Below are 20,430 nucleotides of genomic sequence, written 5' to 3' on the forward strand. Positions count from 1 at the left end.
AGGGGAACACTCTACCTCCTGCCAACCGCTACCCACCACTCCGTTTCTTTATTGCAGCCGCAGGGAGAGACCGTGCCCGCCGGTTGGGCACAGCTCCTTGGGGACCTCGCGGCTGCCGACGGTCCCCGCGCCGGACAGGGAAGCAGCTGGATCCCGGTGCCCCTGGGAGCCGCACGCCGTGTAATGGCTCCGCTTTAGAGGGAACATTGATTTGAGAGGAGCACGGGGACAAAGCTAATGGAGTAGCACTATCAGCCTGCTTTAATGCTTCGCCATTAATTTAAGGTAAGAGGTGCCGGAGGACTGCAGGGAACCCGTTTGCTGCTGCATGGAAACGATGCGCCGTGAACAGCCGGGGACCAGATCCTACCACCACGGCTGCTTCCAGCCAGGTCGACTGCAAGGATGTAAAGCACAACACTGGTCCGCGTGGGTGCCTGCAAGCCAACAGAAACTGAGGCTACTGGGCTAGGTTTAAATTATATCCAAAAAAAAAAAAAAAAAAAAAAAAAAAAGTAGTGACCACAGTACCAGGTTCTGTGCAAAGCATCACAGCCTCGGTGCAGCTGATGGAGGGCAAAGCCCCCGCAGGCACCCCCAGCCCAGCCACGGCAGGACGGCATCGCTCGCAGCCTGGGGGCCACCGTCGAACCCGCTCCGCTGCCCAGGCACGAGGCAGGGCGGCCGCACAGGGCAAAAACCCCTCGCCTTGCACGTCGGCAAGCAAATCCAGGGGGAGAAAGATTAGAAAGCAGCACACGTGTGATCCTCAGCGCCAATCTGATCATCACTTTTAAGAGCAAGAGCATTTTAAGGTAATTTTCTAGAAGATTTTCGAACAAGCTAATCAACTTCCCCTTGGAAGAGAAGTGAGTGCATTAGACACTGTTGAATACCTGCTGCTGCCGCTTCTCATTCAGCCCATGAGCTCCGCTCTGCTCTAAAGGAGAGCTTGCTATATTTGACCTTTGCTTAAACTTTACATGGAGTTTCCATTTGTCTTCTCTGTGAACTCTTCTGCTTATAGATTCATTCTCCAGGAAGACACAGTATTTTTTTTCCCTCAAGGGGATGGCCTCATTTTGGAAGACTTCCTCCTGCAATCTTCTCTGCTCTCTCGAGTTCACGTATGTCATTTTATACCTATTCCCGAGTTTCCTTCGGGAGAAGCTGCACATTAAACTGAAAGGCGATTAACTATTATAATTGATTCAAACACAGCCTCTGAAAGGGTGATTTGCTACGGTATGCACAGAAGAGACGACCACAGACCTCAAGAAAACATGCTGCCTTCAGGGGAACCAACTGGTGCCCACTAAACCCTGAGCATCATTCAGCGATGAAACCCAGTTTGACCAGTAAGGCTGAAAGCCTCCGTAACGCAGCTGCCTGCATTGGTGCTTCTTTCCCAATTCTTTTTAACAACCTACTCTGCTGCACATCACGCGTATTATTAGCATTATAAAGAATGCATTTGTGCCCCGTTTATCTTCAAAGTCACCATAAAAGTGAACCTGAAGTCTATTACTCAAGCGCTGCTATAGAAATCCGCTTAATTAAATTCTAAAGGGCTTAAACCAAAAATATACATTGTGATGATGTGGGATAGAACATAAACTTTTTAATAGTAGTAACCAAGCACATTTACCATTTCTACAGGTGTAATAAAAATGCTAATATATGTTAATGTTTAGTCTGTGGTTAATGTTTTGTCTTGTTAATTTCCCCAGGGCTTTTATTACTGATTTAAATCTGCCACACTACCCCAGCGATTGCATCGCCTTCCACAAACTGCACACCACACTCTCAAACGAATGCTGATTAACGGAAGCGAAGAAACATTTAGCTAGGACAAACACTCTTATTATATGCTTGTAATCATTATATACATTTTGTCACGAAGATGGGAAAGAGACAACTCCCCGCTCCCTCACTCTTCTCACAGCGGAAAATATGATTATGGGCATAAAAATGAATTTACAAGCCTTTATTTTAGGAAGCACATCATTATTAACTAAGTAATGATTGTTCTTCTGGTTCCAGGCACTCGAGCAGAAGGAACAAACCGAGTATGATAACACAGATGTCTTCTACGCACATTTCACTAAAATTCTTCATTAATGGAGTCCTAAATGTTATTAATCAGCTCTATAGTATTACAATTTCCATTACTCAGACATCACCTTGCAAGGATTACATAAGAGGCAGCATCCTAACTCGCTCAGGCGGAGCAGCAGGAATCGCGGGAAGTGACCTACTCTCCGTGCCAAGCAGAAGAGCATTTAATAATGCATTACCTTTAAATAATGCAATGCTATAATGTGTAAAACGCACACAAACACTAATGCTTAGAATAACAGAGCGCTCGTCACATCAGTGCTCGTGGTGACGCCCAATACATGCTGCAAACACGCACGACAAACGCTCGGGGACCCCTGCAGCTACCAGACCAGGTTACCATGAAGGCCATCACCACCTGGTTTGAATACCAGGTCTTCAAACTCCCGCAGACCACGGAGGCATTAACGAGGCACTTCTATAAAGAAATCTAACTTCATTTTTAGATCCCGTCCTAAGCTAGAGCATCACAAGACACTTTGCAGAGGCTCGGTGTCACAGCAGGAACGTGGAGCCCAGGGAGGACCGATGGGTGCCCCCTCCCTGGCCTCATTTCTTGTCTGCAAAGACAGCTCTGACCACCAACCGAGAAAAAAACAAGAAAGAGAAAAACAAGAGAGGGCTTAGGAATTGATGGAAGAGGAGCCAACGGCACGGCCACCCTTGCAGACCCCAGCTGCTGCCCAAGGCGCTCGCCATGCCCCAGTGTGACCCAAGGGCTAACTGGTGCTGGGTCCTCAGGGCAAGGAGCAGGATGGGTTCCCCACACAACCACGTGCACTGATGCGACAGAGGTGACACAGGAGCTGGCAGGTCCGATGCATCGCAGGGTTACGTGGTCGCTCTGCCCCAGAGCCTGCGTAGGGGCATGGGTGCAGCAGCTCAGAAGAGCAGCGAGGAGCGCGAGGGACTTTTTAAGGGTTTCACCCCTTGGTGCTAATTGCTGAAGCTGGATGATCCCCATCTGCAGTTCCCCCTGCCGCGTCAGGGTTCAAATAGCTTGAATCAGACGGAGACCACCACTGCATTTCCACCGCTGCTCCCGTTAGGGCATGCCACCCCGTCCCCGGGAGGACCTGACGCCCCGTACCTGTGCCGCAGCATCCGAGGCACCTCCACGCTGTGTCCCACCACATCCCGACCCCTGCGCTGACCCGGCTTCTCCCAGCGCAGGATACCCTTTCCCTCAAAGGAGCCGTGACCTCGGCGTGAGTCGAGCCCTTTTAAACCTACATAAAATAATGCAAACAAGATGTTTCTTCTTTCTGGCGTCCCCAGCATGCAGCGTTTAATCCTCCAAAGAAAGCTGCTTTGTGTTTAAGCAAAAGGCTGTTTATTGTTATTTATAGGTAGAGAGGAAGTCGGACTAAATGATCACAGTTGTTCCTTCTGCCTTTATAATCCATGACATATAATTAAAGCACAACTTTTCAAGTCAGTGTTTCCCTCCAGTGTTTTGTTAATTCCATATTTAACACAAAATTTGGTATTTCAGTTCTGATGGTCGGACCTCGGCAGCAAACCGCAGGGCAGGCGGCTGGTGCCCCAGACAGGGCTCTGACCCAACCCAGCCAACCGACTAGGAGAGTCAAGGAAAAAGCATTTGCTTAATTTTCAGTACACGCTTACACAGTTTTCCCAAGCAGAGACATTTCCTGGAACAGGGTCCCGTAGCATACTAATGCACCCATTATGGTTTTAAGTTAGATCTCCGCAATATGATGTTTCTTAGACAACCAAACTAAGGCTTTATTCTTGGAAAGAAAAGCCAGCCTTGCCTAAAAGGTGATAACAGAGCAAAAGGGAAGAAGTGGAGCAAAATCCAGAGAAAAGCAGGATTTTCTCTGTGCTAGACTGACCAAAGCTAGGCTCAGGAGCAAAACGCGACAGCACCTGGAGCCCAGCTCCTGGTGAAGCCCCGAGCCCCCCGACACGCTGCGTGGCTAACGTGGGGGCACGGCAGAGGCTGGGGGCATGGCTGCTCCTGATCCCAGGCTGCTGCTGCGCCTTCGGGACTCTGACTCCCCAGGGAGGCTGAAGATGCTCCAAACTCAACCAGCTGATTTCAACATTAGCACTGAATCATCGAACTTGCCAGAAAATTCGGACTCAAGGTAGCGAGGCCCGTTTCTGCTAAGGATGCTAAATACATTGCAATCATACAGCTCTGCTTTGTGCATACTATAACGCTCGCACAATTGCTACTGCAGGCCCCTAAAAAACCCTCCCGTTGCGGGCAATTAAATCTACTCCATCCCAACAGACTGAGAAGCAAAGCAAGGAATTGGCTTGAGGGATTACCAGGTTCTACCAAGAGGTTTAAAAGAAAAAAAAAAAAAAGAAATTACTTTCTGCCCCTCTACCTGTTGCAGAGCGCCAGTAACTGAACAATAACCCCTTTGAGAGCACCAAGTTCAGCACAGGCTGCGAGGTCCGGCTCTCTCGGAGGAGTCGGCGGGGGAAAATGCTGGGACTGCCCCGACCCACCAGCAGCGGGGGGAAGCGGAGCCCGGGGCAGCCCTGCTGCCCACCGAGGTGCCCCCACCGCCGAGGCTGGGGCGATGAGAAACAGCACGGGGCAAAGGCGGGCAGTGCGACGGCTCCAGGCAAGCGCCGTGCGCTTGTTATTTTCCTTCCCCAGGTTAATTGGTTTCCTTCGCAGATTTCTGTGGGTTTTAATATCGCACCGTGTTTGTGCCTACGGCGCTACAGAAAGGAACAATCCGAGAGAAATAAATTCCTAGCAGCTTAATTTAGAGAGGAAAAACAGATACCTGCCATCAGTCTGGACCGTAAGCCAGCAAGCCAGAGACAGTGCCTATAATAGGTTATTTAACAGCAGCCGTGTCAGCTGGGTTGCAAATGTGGTCAATACCTACGAGTCCAACTTCCCCCCAGCAGCCATGAGTAGAGATTCAATTATTCTTTGAGAAATACATCGTTAAATAATTAAAAAGTTACTGCATGACTTTTGCCTTTTCTTTTTTTTTAAACCAGACCGATTCAATTTTGGAAGTATAAAGCCATTATAATGTGTCAGCTAGCAATTAGCTACTGTACACTGTTTATTCTTGAATATAATCTTTGAGTAGAAGGGCAATATTCTTAGAAATGCAGCATTAACTTGTTCCTCAATGACTTTAATATGGCTCTGTTCAAATTACTGCTCATAAAATCTCAGGGAGGAAAAATTTACTGATGATATCCCATCTCCTTAATTAGTTCTCTCTCTCTATCAGCAATCCAATAGCAAGTGTAATATTTATATAAAATAAAGCACACAAGGCTTACCACTAACTCTGCTTTAACTGGCGATATCAAACCAAGCAGGTAAAAAGCAATGGCTGTTTTGCAACCTGTGCAGACTGCGCTTACAGGTATACACAGCTTTTCAGATTTATACTTCAATAAATGTTTGCACTGAAACCATCCCAAAGGTTTTTATGCCACTAATAGTATTTTTCACTATAAAATGCTCGCCTCCCTTCCTGTGCCGAATGGAAAACCTTTCCAACCCCGAAGGGTTTGGTACCCATCATTCCTCCCCACTCACCCATCCCTTACACAGGACCATAACCCTAATTATTTTAACCTCCCCACAGGAACAACCCCCCTGCCCAGCAGCCACCTTTTGCTCCCTCCATCCACCTTTCTCTTTCCAAAGACCAGTTTCTGCTAAAACAACAAGGCTGTAGGCACCAAAGCTCACCAAACCATTTGAACGGTTTTTAAGCTGCTGAATATCTTCAGCAGAATAATTACAACCATTTGTTTTCCAGCTAAGCCTGGAGCAACCCCACAGCACATCAGCCTCTAGCGAGGGGTGCACAAGGCTCTCCCCGTGGCAATGCCGTGGATCTCCCCAAGCAAAGCTAAAATATAAGCGTAATAATTGTTATTAACGGAAAGTGGTAGAAATATCTCCGCACAGCAGAGATTAGCTGCTGGTAAAATTAATCCGTTCAAGGCCAACAGAGGGCTCGGGAAGGCCCTGTGTTCTTTTTTCATTAGTTTTTTTCCTTCATCTGTTGATTTTTCTTAGTTTTGAAGCTACCAGATCCGCAGGAACTTTTTTTCCCTGACAGTCCTAGCCTAATCCAATTAAAGGTCAGCACCAAGATAATTTACCCAAAACATGGCAGATGAGGTAAAAAGACTCCCATTAGATTTTTGCTCATGATAAAGGAATTCTATTTCTCCCAAAGACAAATCAGGCTTATTGACAATGTAAATCATTCTTTTCTATAAAGACATAAATATCTGCAGGGCTTTTCTGAGACTTTGTTGTAACACATCTTGTTTTTACATGTACTGCGGTTAGTACAATTGAATTACAGAATGACTTACAGCATTAGATTAGCTTCTGCTTGATTGAGAATATCTTTATAATGGAAATTGGTGTGCGCTTTTAACCTCGTTACAATGCTATACATGTCTGATTAATATATTAAAATGACTCATTCAACAATAGGCTGTTTGCAGACAGAAATGAAATTAATTCAACTTTATCACAACACCTTTATTAATATCGCCAAACTGAGGACTAGAATTTGATTATGAGAAGCAGATTCCAATAAACTGATATGCAACAATTCCAAAACGAGGGAGGGGAAGCATTAGATTGGGGAAAAAAAAAAAAAAAAAAAAAGGACTAAATACTTTTAATGCTTTTTTGTGCATCTTCTTTACTTTATACTCACCTTGCAAGTTGTAAGCTGGGCATTCCCACAACTCACTGAAAAGATAAAAATCTTGCACCAAAATCTTCAGGTAGAAAGTGTTACTGAAGTGCTTTCTGGCTCCTAACCAGCAATGGGAACTACATGAAGCAAGGCTTAGAAATGTCCTGGACATTTTTCAGCGTATGCTGTGCAAACTCTTTTGGGCCCATCTGCTCTGGGCTACTGGTGCCATTTTGCTGTTCAGAGCCACCCCAGCATCACCTCATGCGGTTCCCGCTGTCCTCGAGCACTCTCCGCTCCCTGTTTTTTGGGTTGTGCCTCGGGGAGGAGACAGAGGATGGATGACTTAAATACCAGCACAGGCAGCTGAGGTATCTACTGAAATAGCTGCTTTGTGGTGCTCTGGAAAGCAGCACCATGAAGTTTATTTGTACAGTGATACAGATCAATACGTGCAATCCAAGAGTTAATAAGCTTTAGAAAGACATAACTCTGAGCACATCAGTCACCCCCAAATTATCCTCACTAACCACCAGGCTCACTCGCCCTCTCCAGGTCAGTGGCTAAGGGCATCATCTCTACCACCGCTGATGGCACAGAAGAGAATTAGGTGTGAAAAGTGATTAGGTTAGAAAGGTACACCTGCATAAAGAATTGCTGAATTTCCCAACTGCTGGCTTGCTTTTTCTTTTTCTTTTTTTTTTTTTTTTGCCTTTTTAAACAGAAATAACTCCGCCAAAGTAGCTGTAGGCTATCGGCACAGCTTTCTACAGCCAGCCTGTTCTCACTCAAATGAGTCTTTGGAAGAATAATGCAGTTAGCAGCAAACCTCACCCTCCGAGAGCAGGCTCTGTGCCCTTGGGGGTTTATTAGTGGGGGAACACAACAGGTAGGGATGGAAAAGGCCACCGGTTCATTTTGCAGTAACCCGAGAGGCCAAGAGGACTGCGCGAGAGCTCTGCCAGCAACGAGGGGTGCATTGCTGCAGCGGACGGCTGAAAAATCTGCCTCAATTGTTTGTTGTAATTTTTTTTTCCAGCTAAATGTATTTGTAGATGGCATCTTTCATGCCTGGTACCTCAAAGCCACTTTACAGTAAGATGTAAAAATGATATAATTCACAGCACCACACACAGGCAGAGAATTCAAAATAAAGCAAAACACTCACTGCAACCCAGCCCCTCGTCCCCTCCAGCGCAAAACAAAATGCCTCTGCTCTGCCCGGGCAGCTCTGGGCACTATTCCTGCTTTGCAGAGGGTCGCTTTTAAGTTTCTGGCTTGTTCTTGGCTCATTCATCAGCATTGCTAATGGGCGAGTTAGTTCTAGTTTTAAGGCAGCAACACTCACAGGGGTTACTGTCACTGGAAGTAAACTCAGCACGGTTAAGATGAAGGATGCCCGGCGAATGACCCCAGATGGAGGTCTTAGTGGAAACTCCAGTCACGGATAATGAGGCCAAAAGAGGGTTTAAGCGTAAAAAGCATAAGGAGATGGATATTGGTGAGCACGAGTCTGGCGTTGCAAAGCTGCGGGTCTTAGCAAGGATAAAAATCTTCAGGAAAGGAAATGGGCCAGAATATATTTTGCTAATAAGGCATCTATGTCAACAGAGGTCGCCGGACGCTGCAGCAATCTGGACAGCAAGCGAGGGAGCCATGTCCGTGGGGCTGATACTCGGGGGTTTTCTCTTTCTGATGAAACAAAGACGTGCGGCCAGTTTTGAGAGAGAATCCCAGAGGCAGCTCCCCAGTTCCCCAGTAAGCACAGAGGGCAATGGCTTGTCAGGAGGGACAGTCTGGCCCGAGCTAAACGAGAGGAAAGGCAGTTCATGCTGTGGACGTAACTTCTCTGCGGGCTCCTCAGAAGCCAGGCGAGTCAGCCCAGACGTAAAAGCCTCCCGTTTCTGCCATGCACCAGCTTGTAGCATCCTCCAGGTAAACTAAATCTGGATCTCAGCAAGGACCCTGAGCGTAAGGCTGGTGTAATTCTGAAAGAGGTTCAGCTGTAAAGCTCAGCTCCCAGTGACTGGGCTGTGCCCCAGCCCTCCCAGTTTGGAGGGGCAGCTCCTCCCCGGCCAGCACCACCTCCAGGTCCCATCGCTCCTGAAGCTGCAGAAGCCTCAAGACACCCAGAGGGAACTTTCTGACACTGTGATCTTTGGTTCAGCCTGAAATTCAGGTTTTTTTCCACTTAAATCCAATCTACTTCAAGACCTCAGATTATGTCCTTGACCATGACAATCTACTACACAACGAGACAGTTTGAAATTTCAAAGCCTAAAGCGCAGTGCCCGAGGAACGGACACCCCCATACATCCCCTCCTGCAACGCACACAGTCTGCTTTGGATGACACGATCACCAGCTCTCTCCTCTCCTACATCCCAAAGTATCCCACGTCCAGCTGCCAAATACAGCTGTGGTGGACGCCAGGAAAAAGAAGAAAGATGAGACAAAAAGACGACGCTCTGTGCAGTGAAGAAAGCTGCATAATATTGCAAAGCTGTGTACCCTCATTTCTAGCTGTTAAGGCTGTATGCTGCACCACTACCTCTGTCAGCTCTTTGTACTAATGTCAGGGCATCTCAGAACCAAATATCTTTTTAAACGTTTGGGGGCCAGCTGCACAACACAACAAATGAGCTCCTCCACTAAAACAAGGAACAGGCCAAGTGCAAACAGGAACACAGAACCAGTCGTTAATCTGCACAAGATCTTTAGGCTTGTTCTGACTTCAGCTCAGAAAAGATGCAAGACATCCCGCCACGTGCAACCTGCGTGCATCTCGCTCACGCTGCAGCCGGCATATGATTTGAAGTGAAATCAAGCCAGGCTCAGTGGGAGCCGTATGATACTCCCGCCCCTAAAATGCAGCAGCCTGAAAAAGCTCTTTTTAAGCCACAGAGTAGTGGGGATGAAGTTGCCACCAGCCGAGTGATCTGCCGCTGACTGAAGTCAATGAAAAAATTCATGTGAGCTGCACTGCAAAGACGGGTTGGGCATCAAACGCGCTGTCAAAAAATGCTCCCCGTGCTGCCGTGTGTGCGTGCAGGGAGGCAGGAGCACCATTAGCAGCTACCTTCTACTTATAATGAAAAAAAAAGCATCACTGCAAATTCCATTGAAATGGTACAACATGCCAGAGGCTAGAACATGTCCAGTTGAAAGGACAGAGGGAGAGCAAAAAAGGACATGACAATATAAAAGTTTACAAATAGATGCAAAATCAAACGCTATTTTAAATTAAACCCATGTTGATATTTAATGCCATCTCCTCTGGCTTTGCACTGGCAGGCTTGAGCATTGCTGGCCACATCCACTGCTTCCACCTAGCAGCTCTGTGCAGCCCCACGCACTCGCCCCACTTCATCCAGACCCAATTCTTTGACAAATTGACCCAAAGCCTCACCATGCCATTGGGGCAAGCAGGAGGGGAGACCAGCATGCCACTATGCCCATGCTGGACCCCAGCAGAAAAAGGGCAAAGCTGACCAAAGACCATGAAAGGATGCTACCTCTGTCCTCTAGAGGCAAAGCTCTTGTTAGCGGTGAATTAATTAAGTGTGACACCAATGGCCTCCCTCCCCAGGCCAGACAAGAGGTAAAACTTTCACTAGGCTGAGACTAACCTCTGAGCCTCACTCCCTTAGAGAGGCAAGTGATGGTCAAGAGCACCCATCCCAAAGTCCCTTCCAAAAATGAGATGCAGACCCTTAATTCGCTACTGTGTATTTGAACATTAAACCAAAGATTTAAAAACAGCAGCAGCGTGCCAAAGTCGCTGGATCAAAATTGTTGATACTGGGCTGCAAAACTGCAGGCATGAATAATTTTTGCCCTTATTCTTTCAGCACCAGCCAAGCCACCAACAACATGGGGATTTCTAGATCAAAATCAACCCCTTACAGTTCAGCGCCTTGCCATATGCTTCCCTAACTATCAGAAAATCTTTAATATCTGAAACCTCTTCAGACAACGAATTGTAATACTCCCAAGGTATTTCCACAGGAACAGGAACCTTGCTGATACTGTCCTTGGTGATCAGGTTTATTTTCATCCTGCAGCGGGAACAGATGCTTGCTTTCACATGCCTTATCAGGCATGTTACACTGCCTATCACAAAATGGTTAACAAAAGTACGTGATAAACACACCTTGGGATAGCTACGAGTGGGTCTGAGCTTACTGAAAACCAAAACCTCACCCATATTTCCAGCTTTAAGTGAAAAATGGAGCTAGTTACCAGCAAGCATTAGAGAACAGCCTGAGGATTAAACTTTGCCGATAAAGAAACTGAAAATACAGAGGCTGTACATCCAGCCGACTATCCCAGGAGCAATGCCAGCAGAAAGCAACCCGCATTAAAAGTACAAAGAAACCGATCTCGGCGTCTCAAAGGGAGTGACTTCTCGAACACTGCTGTAATTTCAAAGCTTTCCTCACAAGTCTCTTGCCAGCTCTAGCACAGAAAGAAATCCATTAGCAGAAAGGAAAACTCACCGGAGCTCCCTGCCGCTGCAACCCACTGAGTAAAGCAGCTTCCAGCAAGTCACCAGGTGAGCTGGCTGCAAAAGCAGCTCACGGGCAGCATCCAGGGAAAACAGCACCGGCATTGCCGTGCTGACAAATGCACTGAATCACCATGTACAGTGACAGGTATTTTCACCCCTGAGTGTCAAAAGTCCCTTTACTTACATATTCTTGATTTTCATCCCTGTGCATCTGCTGGTGCTGTGAATTTCTACACCAATTTGCAACAGAGCAACGTTTCTCTCTGTGGTGCTACAAGCAATTAAAGTAGCTGGTTATCTTTTCAGCAGGCTCATGGTCTCCCTACCAGGATTCCCCCAAAAATCAAGGGCAAATGAGGCTCCAGTTTGCCCAACTCTGCTCCTCCTTGGGGCTCCCACGGCCAGCGTCAGAGCTGGGTTCACAGCCGGCACTCTGCCTGCGCTGGCTGGGATGAGCCCTCCGGCTTTGGGATAAAACCAAACCCAGCCCGCACTGTGGCTTCGCCCCCTCAGCAGCTCTGCAGCACAGCTATATAACCTAGTTAACCCAAACCCGAGCAGTCTTTTAAAGGTGTTTGCAGGGAAGTAAAACAGCAGGGATGCGCTCACAGCGCAAGCGCATTGAGAACTGCACCCTGTTCCCGTACGGCGTGGGTACCCTTCCTCTAACCTGCTCCCCTCCTCAGCACAGACGGGTGCGATCAGTTGAACAAAGGTCTGGCTACCTTCATTTTGCAGTTTAACAGGATTTTCTAGAAACTCAACCATCAGTTCTGATGTGAAGAAAAATGCTTTACTGAGCTCCCTGGTCTTTCCTTTCTAGGCAATACTCTGCAGGTGGAGCTGCACGGTTCCACCGACTGCAAGGGGAGCAGCAGGGGCTGGCAGCTCTATCAGCCCACATTTTTGCATTTCTCCCTAGAGATGCAGATGTCCAGGCTGGGGCACATCTGCCTGCCAAGTTTCTTGATATGTTTTTTTCGTGGTGGGTTGCTGGTGGTTTTATAATGTGCTTTTTCTATGAGACTTGTAAGACTAATCTTGCATTCCTTTGCAACCCGTTCTCATTCCCAGACTTGGTCATGGTACAGACACATCAGCTCCAGAGTATCTTCTGTGCCCGACCCTGATTACACTAACACGTATGGGTCCTGCCAAGCAGAAAGTCCCATTGCACGAGGCGGGGAACGGTGACTGCAGCTCCATATCCAGACAGAGAGGCACCACACAACAGCTAAAGGGCAGGAGAAGTCCTGCCACGCCATCCGAAGGGCTGAGAGGGGACACGTGCCCTGCTGGGCGTGCAGGACAAAGCAGCTAACGCAGCCAAAATCCACCTCCCTTTCTCTGACAACTCACACCTGCAGTGCATCCTCCTCCTCACATGCAAGACATGGCTACAGCCTCACCCCAAGCTACCCACCTTTTTTGGTTTGTGTCTCACTATACTACGAGTTGCCTGTTGTTTCCGACTCTGTTGGGATGGGTTCAAAACCCTGATGAGTTACGGCGCAAGGGGGAGAAGCATTAAGAAAAAAATATTTATGTAGATAAATTAATATGTGTCAAATCAACAGCCTTCACACCTCAACTCTGCACCCTTTCAAACTAAATTTACAGTGCTGGCTTAAGGTAGGGAACCCCATGGGAGATCAACTATTAGCTATGTAAGACACCCAGACCCGTCATCTCTCTTGTACTTACAACAGCAGAGAAAGTATTAACTTCAAGAGGTGCTGGGGTTGAATATTTTATGAAGTTTATTCGTACTGCATCTCTCAGATTGTCTTTGTTTGTGGTAGAAAGCACAAACAGACTGACTAAAATCACTCTTCCCTACATTCATGATTAAAATATCTACAAGAGGTGGATGTACTAGGCACATTTTCAACCAGGGAAAAAGTAGCAGATAGGAAAATTGATATAGATATAGCCCTAGACAGAAAATTTTTTTCCCGATCTGCCAGAAACTCAGCCTCCTTGATAAAGTATTTTAATAGCATATTTTAGTGGGGAAGTTTTCAAACAGACAAATTGTAGAAATAATAAAGCCCTAACACACCACTGCTGACAAATTAGCTATTAAAGCAAGGCTTGGGATGGGAACTGCCTACTGCCGTATTACTGAATTCACTCTTCTGCATTGCTGTTTACATACCAGGAACACCACCAGCACATAGGCTTACATTTAAATGCATGCCTGGAGGCGCACAGTTTCCAAAAGCAGATTAACAGTAGTATGACTCCTCATCTTGGGGACTGCCGAGCTCCTCAGAAACCTACCTGGAGGCTCTGCAACACCTCTGGAGCTCAAGTTCACATGCCCCTTGTAGCCAGGTCTGCTGGAAGCTATAAAAGGGGTCCAGGTCCCCGTGCAAATGCCTGCACCCAGCCTAGGGGTGGGTGGCGAGGGGGACAGAGGAGCAGCCGCATGGAGGAAGGATGCTCGGTCAGGTAATGCACCCGAGGACCTGGAATACCAGGAGGAAAAACTACTGCCGCAGAAGTGCCGCCAATGCCGTGGAAAAACAAAGAAGCCCAAAGGACAGACAAGGGCAGTGGTGCTGTTATTCCGGCCATAATCGCTACGGGCATGGAAGATAAGTTTTCCATAATTCCAGGGGATTTTAATAACAATTAAATAACCTGTCATTATCCTTAATAACATACAGGTGAATTGAACTTTGCCTACAGAAGCAGTGGTGGCCAAGGTCAGTAATAAAAGAGGTCAATACGAGAAGCCAGCACGAGAGCAAAGCCCCACATTCTCAAAGACAACTCCTGTGGCATTTTATACTTTGATATGACAATGGTGTCTAAAACCAATCATATTTACAGGATAACAGTAAATACAGCTGTTTGCTTCTGGGTATATTCTTTGAAATCCAATATGTGCTGATAAGTTTAACAGAGAAACTTTCATTCCAGCACAGCTAAAAAAAAAATTTTAAAAATTGTATTCTATCCCTTACAGGCAGAAATATTTACCCCAGATGCAGACTGGCTATCAGAGTCAGGCCATCTGCAATGCTGTAGTTAAGACTGTCAGCACTTCCCATTACTGCCTTACTCCTCTACTGAACAGCTCATACCTTCATTCGTAAAAAAAGTTGCTCTGGGCTCAGGTTTGACGTAAGAGCCTTAGCTGAGCAACATTGGTGTTTTAAAAATAAACTTTAAAAACCCAGTGGCCATTCTCTTTATAGTGACAATTGCAAGACAATTGGCTGGCTTGGCCTGGATTTTTTTCCTCTGCACTCCTATAACTCAAAAATGTCTCTAGAGCAAATAAAAGAATCACTCAAGTATTAAACAATCAAGAGGAATTATGTTTAAATAAGTACCTAACTATATATGGCACTAATGAATTCAAACAGCTCTATGAAATACAAAAGCACTGAATGGTTTTGCAATGCTCAATGGTTTTTTATTTTAAAGGAAGTCAGTTTATGTTCTGGTTTGGCAGAGAATGGGCAGATTATGGCTCTACTGCCATGGCTTGTGTTGACTTTAGTGGCATTCGATCTACTCGTCCTCCCACAAACACATTCTCTGTAGACAGATCAAGGTCTCAAGATTCGATAATATAACTGACAGTCATGTTCCTTCACTGTATACATGGACGTCTTCAAGAAAAAGTGCATTTTTATTGTTGTGCCAATAAAAGAAGAATATGGGAGGAGAAACACTTATCCTTTCAGGATCATACAGCAATGCACATGTTGCGTGTGCTTGCAAAATCTGGCATACAGCCTGTAAGGGCAATGTTTCTGTTCTGCCTTAGCACCTACACGCATGGTAGGTTTGCTGGTGCAAAACATGTTGGATGCTTTTGCTCACAGCTGAGTATGCCAGCTGATCTTGCAAGATCAAATAGGCTCACACTACATGTGGAAGTAAGTTTTGTTTCTTGCTGCCTTGGAAATGCCAAGTGGGCTTAGAGTTGAGCTGGGTTTTCTCTCTGGTGTACATCATTATCACCTGGAACATAAATTCTCCATCTCACCTGACCTCAAGCTAAACCTACAGTTACATCTCTGCTCCTTTGCTGTTCCAGAGAGGGTGGACAGGTTCTGATCGGTGGGAGAGGAACCTGCCCTGGCTCCACAGCAGCAGAAGTCGATCCCAGCAGAGCTGCTGCCCCCAGACCCTGCCAGCTGGAATCTCCCTGTCTGTGGTCCTGGGGACACAAGAAATGCTTGGCAGGCTGCTGTAAAACAGGGATTTTCTGCAGAAAGGGGCTGAAGCATGCAGGCTGAAAGCCAGTGTCCTGTACTGTACCCTGGAGCCTAACGTGCTGCCCACGAGCCCTGCCTGCACCCATCTGCCCTGGTGACCAACAGCAAAACCCAGCCCTCAGCCACAGCCTCCTCCTGGACACTGCAACACAAGAGTAATCCAACTTACTGGAGGTTTGGTCCCTAAATCCCTTCTAAGCAATGAGAAGAGCTTGCACCATGTGTGCCAAACTACCCAAAGGGTGTGAAACCGCCTGAGTGCCACCACGTTATTTCACAGCCTGCATATGTGCGGTGGCATGTCTCAGGCAATCACTAAGAAAGATGGCACATAAAACGGCACAGAAGAGTGCTGCTGGCTGAATGCCACATAGCTCAAAATCCATAAGCTGATACATTTCCACGGTCCCCAAAAAGATAAGAGTTACTTACGGTGCAAGTACTACAGTGACCTACATAAACACAGCTCTTTTGTAAACAGGAGTCAAGAACGACAGGAACAAGCAGCTAACAGGGAAACGGTGGCAGATTTTAATCATCGTTGGCTTTAAGCAAACTACAACAACATTCTCGCACCTTTGCCCCCATCCCCAACTCTACCCTACCTGCACGGAGCAGCTCAATTGCACCTCAAGAAAAACCTCCTCTGCAAAACAAGCGTTGTATTACCGCAGTCCATTTGTCCTTGGCGTTCAGAGCAGCAGGATTTGCTGAACAAGAAAGCCTCCGTTTTTCGTGAGGCTCAGAAATTCACACAACTTGTTTTTAAAGAGTCAGGTCACTCCTAATAAAAAAGAAATAACCTCATCCCTGCGATTAAATGCAGCCCCAAACTGGAATGAGTTACCAAAAGAGGGAAAGCCAGATCTCCTTTAGTAAATCAGGAAGCAGGGGATGCCATAGTACGTGCCTCCACTTGGCATCTCTCTGGAGGTCCATTTTAGCGCCGTTAAAGGAGGCAGGGGACACCTGGAGAGCAGCACCAGCCTTTCAGAGCTACCCAAGGCAAGTGCAACGCCCAGGGAGTACTGAAGATGCTGGGACATCTCAGCTCCTGATCTCACAGCCCAGGTACAAGGCTGATGCCAGGATTACTCCAGACCCTTCTGCTCTGACCAACCTGAAAAGAGGCAAAGCCCTTAACTGAAACCCAGGCCCCACAAACACCAGTTTCAAATGCTACCAAAAGTTTTTAAAAAAATTCAGAGAATTGGGTTGGGAGGGGGGAAGGAGATAGGAGCTGGTAATTGAAGCATTTGGGGTTTCTTGCTTGGAGGAAAGGGGCAGGTTGGTTTCAACACGAAGAGCTCGTGGTACACAACTGAGCTCTGCCGTGGCAGCAAGCTAGGGGAACTGCAGAAAACTACTCACGGTTGTCGAGAGCTTTCCTTCGTTCTTCTGCACGTAGACGATCGCATCCCGCACCAAGGAGAAGAGGTTCAGGAGGACGTGCTCCATGTCGTAGATGCCGTGCATGCCTTTGGTCAGCCCCTCCAGAGACCCGATGTACTCTCGCCAGTGGTTATCGATCTCTACGACGCCCGCCAAGCATCCGTGCATCACCACGCTGCAGTAGCCGGCACAGGGCTTGGCCAGGAGGAGCCCCTGGCAGTGCGAGCAGTACCACATCTTTAGCAGCGCTCGTCCACAGTCCTTGCTGAATTTTAAGTGGTCAGTAGTGTTTATCACCTCGATCCCCAGGTTGAGCGCCTGCAGAAAGACTCGCGTGGCCTGCAGCGACTTGGACACCTGCGTCATCATCATCTTCGGGTAGTTGCCAAAGACCTTGAGGTCTCTCCTGGCCGCCCGCAGGCATTCAGTCATTTCCACGGAAGGATCGGGGAAGCCGGGATTAATCAAGTGAGAGTAAACCAAAGGGAATAAACTGTCAAAAAATTCATTTATCATGTCATTAACGCTGATGTCAGAGCCCAATATGTACAGCGAGACATCAGTAAAAAGTTCTCCAACAAACTGAAGAGCTCTGGGCCCCATGCTCTGGTAGTGGGTCCTAAACATGCTGTTGGTGAAGTTTCTTGCATGCCGTACTACAATTTCAAAGGCTTCTGCAAAACAGAACAAAAAAAAAATGTTATTAAGAGACAATGAGCTCAGAAACAGGGAGGATAACGTTATACCGCATTACTGCTGCAAAGGCTGGTCCCATCCTGCCCGCTTCGGGTCAAATGCCTGCTGGCAGCTGTGCCTGCTGCAAAACTTACCAGCATCAGCGATTTTCAGGGGAAATGCATACATTCTTTAAAACACAAGCTACATTTCAAAATGGCAAAAAACTATGATCTAGTTAACATTTCAGCTTTTAAAGAAAATATTGATTCAAGAAAAGGGCTAGACTGCAATTTCTTTCTCTCCCCCTTTCATATTGATTTGAAATTAACAGGAATTCTATCTTGAGACTTAATTTAAGACAGAGATAAAAGTCTGACAAACTGTACAGTGTTTAAAATCAGGAAACAGTAAATGCTGACATTCCATTATGAAAAGGAAAATATTTATAGGAGCTTAATCACAGAGGATATTCGGACTCGACCCCCAGCACCCACCCTGCACTAAGCATCCTCAAAGCCATTTGAAAAGCCTCTGCAGCGCTATAGCTTTCCCGAATGCGTCAGGCTCACTTCAGCTCCAGATCCAACATTTCATCTGCCCCGGGCATGAGCTGCTCCGTGGTCCAAAGCGATGCTGAGAGCTGGCAACGCAGCGTCCATCCGCGGGTGCCCAGCCAGGACCACTCTCGCACACATCAGGTTGTGCCAAACTGCCCCGCAAAGCTCCAGTTTTACACGAAGACCGTCAATTTGGTAGGAAAAGCCAGGCTGCGTTCTCCCCTCTCCACCTTCAAAGACTTGAGGACTTTCTGCCCACACCTCCTCCGTTCGGCAAGCAGGAGAGCCTCCAGCAGCACAGTCACTGCCCGGTTATTCCCTTAATTACAGCCCTCCTCACCAGGAGGCTTCCAAAATATCCACACTCAGGTATGCAAAGACAACGTATCTACACACACCCTAGTTTGCCAGTTAAAGCATTACAAGGGGAGGCCACCGGTGCAAACTGAAGTCTTTTTCTTCAGCCAAATCTCTCTACCAGCCTGTGTCCCACCCTCCAGGGTACTATTCATAAAATGCTAAAAATAATGAACAGCCTCTCAGTTCACAGGTCACTGATACCCCGCGATGTAACCGCTTTCAACTGTGTCACTCTGGAAACACACATCCAGGCTCAATTTGCATGAAAATTATTCATGTTCAATAATTAAAGGGAATGTTTAATTTTTAAAACCATAAGTGTTATTTTTCCCATTTGTTAAAGCTGGGACGCAGCTGAGCATGGCCTGACGTGTCTCCACGGGGGTTTGTTATCAACGCTATCACAAGCAATGTCAGGCCTTGCTGCTCGCCCTGCATAACCTCTCACATTACTCAAGAGCTTTTGAGACCATCACATCTCCAGGACTTCCAACTCTTTCCTCCCGGGTGCCCCCTTTGCAGAAAAGCCTGGTGGGACAGGGACCCAATGCTGTTTGCTGCCCTCCGCACCAGCATGCAGAAAGCTACGGCGTAAGCGGCGATCAAAGCAGAAATTACTGATATACAAACAGCGTCTCCATCCCATCTGGTGCCCGCGCACCTCTCGGGCATGCCGCTGAAGCAGCTTGTCCACAGCTCCCGAAACCCACACCGGGACTGCCCCAGAGCAACCATCTGCATTCCCAGGCGACAGCAACCCTTCCTAACAGCACCCAGCGAGGGATGCAGCGGTCCAAGGACACAGACCCCCCCCTCTCCGTGCCTCCCTCGCCACGACGGCAGGCGTCTCGCTCCTCACGCCCACGCAGAGTATTGCAAAGCTTTCCAGGCATGTCTGACACAGAGCAGGGCAAACGTGTGGGCTATGCAAGCAGAGCAAATTCTGGTTGCACTGTTATTAAAAGTTTTAAAACAAAAGAAGTCTCTTTAAATAGGGCACATGGATTACAAAACTTTTTTCCGTCTTTATCCTCAAGAGCACCAGAATAGCTTTTGCCTCAAAGAGCACAAAGAACTTTTTGGACCAGTGTTTTTTTGACAGCACTGCAGACAGTGCCAGGATTTTCATGCTGTGCCTCACCATTCGCCTTTAACCTCTTCTCTGTTAGTTCCCTTAGAAAAAGTCATCCCTCTTCCCTTTTCTCGCTCCTCTGTGCTTTGCAAGTTATCATCAGAGCCAAGAGACTCTTCGCTGATTAGAAAAATATTCCAAGCTCCTATGCAAACCTCCTATGGCGAGAAATGCTTCAGAAAGGAATCAAGAACAGTGGCATATCAGAAAAGCATGCACACACAGTCCCACTGCTTTAAAGGTCATGACATGCACATAATTTTTATCATAATAACTGGCTAAGAGTGTCTATTTTATGCGCCTTGGAGCTTTTGCATATATCCATTAGAAAGCGCAACAGGGACTATAAAAGCATATGGAGCCTCCTGCTGCCCTATTAATAGATGCAAGAAATAATAAAACTTTGTAAAAAAAAAAAAAAAAAAAAAAGAAGTCTTACACATCCAGAATCTCTTGCACTGAACTCCCCTAGTAGTTCCTTATTCTGAAATATTCCTCGCAAAGGGCTGGTTGCAAGAATATTAAAGCCCCAGCTGCCAGCAGCAGAAGTGACCCACGGCCAGACTCTGAGCACTTCAAAGAGGAGGAAACTTTGCGGGTCAGTCCCCTGTGCTCCCACGAGTGAGCCTCAGGGGGAAACGGAGGGGACGCCGCATTAGAGAAGCGGCACAGGCTTCTGATCCCCCATAAAATCCTACAGCCTGGATTTACTGCTGGCAAAATCTGCCCTGCTCATAACATGGCATTATTGAAACTGCTATTGCT

General features: G+C 47.1%; 1 protein-coding gene across 1 annotated transcript in view; it reads right to left on the bottom strand.

Annotated features, from left to right (window-relative positions):
* Nucleotides 1-20,430, bottom strand: part of GPC3 (glypican 3) — a 153,867-nt gene that overhangs the window by 66,112 nt on the left and 67,325 nt on the right. The window contains exon 3 of the mRNA XM_075054151.1: nucleotides 16,918-17,612. Coding sequence (XP_074910252.1) covers nucleotides 16,918-17,612 — 695 coding nt within the window. The remainder of the gene's footprint in view (nucleotides 1-16,917; nucleotides 17,613-20,430) is intronic.

The sequence above is a fragment of the Buteo buteo genome, chromosome 22 (assembly GCF_964188355.1).
Source record: "Buteo buteo chromosome 22, bButBut1.hap1.1, whole genome shotgun sequence".
Taxonomy (NCBI): domain Eukaryota; kingdom Metazoa; phylum Chordata; class Aves; order Accipitriformes; family Accipitridae; genus Buteo; species Buteo buteo.